A 6,245-nucleotide genomic window follows, 5' to 3' on the forward strand; every position below is an offset into this window, starting at 1 on the left:
CCTATGAAAAGCCCACAGTGAATATCATTCTCAAGGGGGAGAAACTGAGAGCCCTTTCCCTAAGGTCAGGAACACGACAGGAATAGCCACTCTCACCACATAGCACATGAAAAGTAATGAAAGGCATTCAAACTGGCAAAGAAGAGGTCAAAATCTCCTTTGCGATGACATGATACTGTTTCTGGAAAATCCAAGACTCCACCCCAAGATTGCTAGAACTCATATGGCAATTTAGCAATGTTGCAGGATTAAAATTAATGCACAGAAATTGGTTGCATTTTTATTCACTAATAATGAGACTGAAGAAAGAAAAATTAGGGAATCAATTCCATTTACAATTGCACCCCAAACTGTGAGATAACTAGAAATAAACGCAATCAAAGAGGTAAAGGATCTATGCTCTAAAAAGTACAAAACACTTATGGAAGAAATCAAGGAAGAGATAAAGAGATGGAAAAACATTCCATGAACTGGAGGGTATTATGCTGAGTGAAGTAAGTCAATCGGATAAGGACAATCATCATATGGTGTCACTCGTATGAGGAATATAAGAATTAGTGAAAGGGACTAAAAGGGAAAGGAGGGAAACTGAGTGGGGAAAATTAGAGGGGGTGACAAACCATGAGAGACTCCTAACTTAGGGAAACGAACACAGAGTAGTAGGAGGGGAGGTGGGCGAGGGGATGGGGTAGCTGGGTGATGGGCATTGAGGAGGGCACTTGATGGCATGAGCATTGGGTGTTATACTATATTAATTAAATTTAAGTAAAATATAAAAAAATACACAAATGTTCCTAGCAGCTTTATTTATTAACAGTCACCCTGGGACTAGTTGACATGGTCATCAATAGATGAATAAACTCCTTGTTTTATAGGCATAGGATGGGATACTACACTGCAACAAAAGGAACAAAGTCTTGATAATTATGACTATGGAAGAATTTCAAAATAAGTGTGCTGAGAAGCAGCCAAACCAAAGAGTGCATGTGATTCCATTTATACAAAGTTATAAAACATGCAAACTAATTCATAACAAAAAGGTTCCCTGGAAATGGGTGTATTGATGGTTGAGAGAAGGATGACAAAGAGATTAAGAAGAAAAATTTGCGGTGATACATATACATGTTCATTATCTGGATGCGGTGATGGCTTCACAAATGGATACACACATCCCATTTTATAGTATTGTTCAATTTGGTGCAGTTTATTGTTATGAAAATTATGTATTAATACAGCCATTAATATCCACATTTAGCACGCAGAGTCTTCCCTCACTCTTATACAAGTCTTCTCATGTGACACAAATGCAAAATATTGCTCCCACAGGCTTTGATTGCCCTGAAACTACATTTTTTAAAGTTATACACGATGTCTTCCTGCATCTATGTACTACATTGTTTATTTTCAACCATCATGATTCCAACCTATTTCACATTGTCCTTGCATATCTGAATAGAAGTTTGTAGGTGCTTGTCCAAAATTCCTTTCTAGCATAGATTTGAGGCAGGTTTCTGACAATATTTGGAAGGTGGAGGGAAAGCAAAGAGATACATGACCTAAAACAGGATCCAAGCCTAAATTTCTTACTCCTCTCTGCATCTGGGAAACCGTTACACTATGTTGGCTCTGAACTCATAAAGTTCTTGACCTGAATGTGTGGGGAGTCACCTCCAGGAAACAGCTGCACTAAGCTTCTGAATGTGTCCAGGAATAAATGTTAACAGGACTTTATGAAAGTTCTGTAAGTCTCCAACTTTTTCCTAGTAATCCTGATTTCTTCCATTGTAGGGAAAATTATTTGATTAATATTTGGCAACAGATTAAAAAAATCATCCATGGATGATGTTTCTTTGTCTAGAATTCCTACTTTTCACTTTTAAATGATACTGAAATTTAGGAATATCCAAAAACATTTGAATATAGAATATTTTCTTCAGAAAACCTTATTAAAAAGATATATTATTATTATTGGTATTATTTTAGAACCACTTAAATACTGTATTTCAAGTAAAGGCCATTTGTTCATTACTTTGTGTAACTTAACAAACAATTAGTGAGTAGTTAAAAAATGAAGGTCACTATTCTTAATTTAGGAGTATGGTGCCAAAATACACAGAATCAATCAGCAATTTCTTTTCTTCTTATTACTTTTTCTGTAATCAACCCTGACCACTTTTCTGACAGACAGTGGATTATAGGCTGGCCAACATGGGTATATGAGAATATTATAAAGTACTGTTGTAGAATGCTTCAGTACTTGGTTACCCTGTCAGCTACCAAATCCCCCGGGATGACGTGTTATGGAACTTCCATACCAGGTGGTGTCTGAAGAACAAAATAGACTTGAGAGGTTAGATGTTGTTTTTCAGAGTTCAAAGTGCCACCTGAAGCCCGACATGTGCCTCAGAAGTCAGGGATGAAACAAGGTTGCTGAGTTTGGGAGGACTCTGACCAACATATTTCATTCAGTCCCTGTCCACCAGGGGGGTGCAGCTTCCTACCACAAACACTACCCTGTGTGAAATGAGGGCTTCCCTGATCATTTCCCTCACACCACGTTTCTTCACGTTGAAGAGTGATGAACATTATTTAGGTGACATTCCAGAGATGAAGTGTCCTCCAGGCTTTGTGATTGCCCTATTCTTCATGCTTGGTAAGTAAAATGTCACTTAAAATTTCAATTTATTTTTTTCCACTATGTCAGCAAAACTGAATTTAACTATTATTTTCTCTAAGAGCTTCATGCCCAAAGAGACACCGATCTCTTTTCTTTTTCGCCCAGGGCAAACCCATGGGGACTCAGTGAACCAGACAGAAGGCCAAGTGACCCTCTCAGAAGAGGCCTTCATGACTATGAACTGTACTTTCTCAACATCATGGACCCCCACTCTAGTCTGGTATGTCCAGTATCTGGGAGAAGGTCCAAAGCTCCTCCTGAAAGCCGTGACAGACAAGGAAAAGGGAAGCAACAAAGGTTTTGAAGCCACCTTGGACAAAACATCCAGATCCTTCCACTTGAAGAAAGGCTCGGTGCAACTGTCAGACTCAGCTGTGTACTACTGTGCCTTGAGTGACACAGTGATAGGGACTGCAGAGGGAGCTGGGTGCAAACTCTGAGCAGAGCAGGGCCTGGATGCTGAGTCTCTCTGACTGATCCACTGTGGTTCTCGCGCAGTCTGTGGTTGTCTTCGGTGTCTGGTTGATACAAAGTCAGACAAATGGCTGGAGCTTAGGAACCAGAAGTTACTTTGCACAACATCAACCGTTCTTTAGTGACATTTAAAATAGTTTGATGCCAAGAGTTCCTCATCCAGGGTGTAAGCAATTTCAAGATAAATCCATGTAACAATGAGGTGGCACCTACCTGATTCTTGCTGTGAGAGTCCAGCCGCACAAGTGGGTCAGGCAGGCCTGGTGGGTATTACTGTGCCTTATGACACTTTTACAGAGACACAGTGTGCCTGAGAAGGTGGCATCTGCCCAGTGTCTTCCTGATGGAGTTTGATGGGAGAGGTGATGGGAGAACTTCAGCTTCCAACCAGGATTAGGGGAGAAAGAAGGGAAGGGAAGAAAGGAGGAGGAACACATGTACCTAAGCAAGGAAGAGAGAGGCCCTGGGCCTTTATTTAGTTGCTGTAAAATATAAATTTTATTTCCAAATTTGTATAAATGTGAAAGCATCTGAAAATGTAGTTTGAAAATTTCAAATTTCTCAGACATTTGGATAAACATATTAAACTAGAAATGCCTGCCTGGCTCTGTAGATAAAGCTGCAACTCTGGATCTCAGGTTTTATGCTTCAGCCCATGTTGGGTGCAGGTTACTTAAAAAAAAAAAAGGTCTAAAAAACCTCCATGGTAGATAATAATACTTGTTTATCTCTTGATTTCCAAAATACTCATTTTTGGAAAATATTTTATTTGTTCATTTGAGAGACAGAGTGCCTAGGCACAGCGTCTACAATAGGTAGATGGCAGGGAAACACAGGCACCTCACTGAGCAGGGAGCCTTAAATTGAGGCTCAATTCCAGGACCCTGAGATCATGACCTGAGCTGAATGCAAAATCTTAAATGACTGAGCCTCTCACATCCCTCTAATACTCTTTAAGAAGTTTAGTAAAGATATCCCAAAGGGCAGAAATTCACAAACACAAAGCGAAACATGAAAGAAGTTCACAGCAAACTGTAAAGTCAACCAATTTTAGAAAATGAGCTGTTTATGCTTAGGAGCGAACAAAGATACTAAAGAAGAAAACCAGGCCTAGTGTGGAAGCACTCAGTGTTGCTGTGCCCTCCAGAAAGGGTCAAGGAAAAGAAGCACCACATATTTTTTTGTGAATTAAGGAAGATTTCATGGCCCACATTGGTGGGAATGTGTGTGTGTGTGTGTGTGTGTGTGTGTGTGTCTTGAGTTTAAGGGAAGGAATCTAAGTAGACTGAGTGGTCACCTTCAGCGCTCAGACCTGAGCATACAAAGCATGGAAGGTTACTGTGATTCAGCTGATGTAATGGAATGAAATAAATATAAGAGTTTGGTAACCTAATGACCAGCTCTGGTGTCTCTTCTGGCCATTCTAAATTGCTGAACTGTGGAAATTAAGCAGTGAGGAGGAGGAAGAGGAGAGCTCAGGGACAGGATCTATTGTCTGAGCGCTGCAGCCTGAGGTCTTTAGCAAAGAGTGATTAGATTTTTCTGCTGTCCGGCCCCAGAGAGGCATGTGACCCGACCCTGACAGTGAGGAGGAACACGAGCATTCGCCAGAGGTAGCTTGAAAGAGCTGCAATGAATAGTCTGAACACTTTGCCTTCTTGGCATAAGTGACTTATTTCTGCCTTGGGTGAAATCACATAGTGTGAGCATACAAGATTCTTATATCTTGTTTTCATGATGTTACATGTTATGTGGTTTCTATAATTCACTACATGTAGTATTAAATGATTATGTACTGCTTCAGGAATTTTCATGTCCTTCTTACACATGGGCCATGCTAATATCCTCTGTATCATTCTAATTTTAGTGTATGAGCTCCCAAAGGGAGCCCTGTCCATCATATGTTCAGTAAGTGCCACCCGCCCACTCTTATCTCAAATGCATTGAATGAACACATCACAGTTAAACCATCTATCCTAAGTCTTCGTTTCAATATGAATCTTACTCAAGTTTATTTTCAGGGGGGAGGGGCAAGTTGGCGGAAGAGCAGGGTCCCCAAATCACCTGTCCCCACCAAATTACCTAGATAACCTTCAAACCATCCTGAAAATTTACGAATTCGGCCTGAGATGTAAAGAGAGACCAGCTGGAACGCTACAGTGAGAAGAGTTCGCGCTTCTATCGAGGTAGGAAGACGGGGGGAAAAGAAATAAAGGAACAAAAGGCCTCCGAGGGGGAGGGGCCCCGCGAGGAGCCGGGCTGAGGCCGGGGCAAGTGTCCCCAGGACAGGAGAGCCCCGTCCCGGAGGAGCAGGAGCTGCACCAACCTTCCCGGACGGGCGGAAAGGGGCTCGCAGGGAGTTAGAGCAGGACCCAGGAGGGCGGGGATGCCCTCGGGCTCCCGGGGACACTAACAGACACCTGCGCCCCGGGAGAGTGCGCCGAGCTCCCTAAGGGCTGCAGCGCGCACCGGAGCAGCTCGGAGGGGCTCGGGAGCGGCTCCGCGGAGGGGGCTGCGGGGCGGGAGCGCAAATCCAACAGCGCAGGCCCCGGAGCACAGGGCGCCGGGACACAGCCCAGGATCCGGCCTCCCCCTGGGACAGGCAGAGGCCGGGAGGGCCCAGGACAGCAAGGACGCTCCTGCCCCGAGCTGAGCAGATCAGCGGCCCCGCCCCGGAGCCTCCAGGCCCTGCAGACGGAGAGCCGAGAGCCCCGAGCCCCCGTAGTTCCTGCGGAGGCTAAATCCAGGCTTCCAGAGTTGCCATAGCAACTGCTGCTGTTCCTCCTGGGGCCCCACGGGGTAAACAACCCCCGCTGAGCCTGGCAGCAGGCAGGGGCAGAGCAGCTCCCCCAAGTGCTAACACCTGAAAATCAGCACAGCAGGCCCCTCCCCCAGAAGACCAGCTAGATGGACCAGTGATACTCCCCCGTGTTCCAATACAACTTGTTTTTGGCCACTCTGCACTGAGCAAAATGCCTAGAAGGAAAACCTCACCTCAAAAGAAAGAATCAGAAACAGCCCTCTCTCCCACAGAGTTACAAAATCTGGATTACACTTCAATGTCAGAAAGCCAATTCAGAAGCACTATTCTACA

At 43.8% G+C, this 6,245-nt stretch overlaps 1 non-coding gene and 1 gene segment (V, D, J or C); one reads left to right on the forward strand and one right to left on the reverse strand.

Annotated features, from left to right (window-relative positions):
* Positions 1-2,523: 2,523 nt before the first annotated feature.
* LOC129508925 (T cell receptor alpha variable 9-2-like) lies at positions 2,524-3,117 on the forward strand. The segment is given in 2 exon segments: positions 2,524-2,653; positions 2,783-3,117. Coding segments are annotated over 2 exon segments (465 nt in total).
* Positions 3,118-4,935: 1,818 nt separating this feature from the next.
* Positions 4,936-5,042, reverse strand: LOC129509227 (U6 spliceosomal RNA). Its single transcript, XR_008664321.1, has one exon. It is a non-coding gene; the product is annotated as a U6 spliceosomal RNA (small nuclear RNA).
* Positions 5,043-6,245: the final 1,203 nt, after the last annotated feature.

Source organism: Nyctereutes procyonoides, unplaced genomic scaffold (assembly GCF_905146905.1).
Source record: "Nyctereutes procyonoides isolate TBG_1078 unplaced genomic scaffold, NYPRO_anot_genome, whole genome shotgun sequence".
NCBI lineage: Eukaryota > Metazoa > Chordata > Mammalia > Carnivora > Canidae > Nyctereutes > Nyctereutes procyonoides.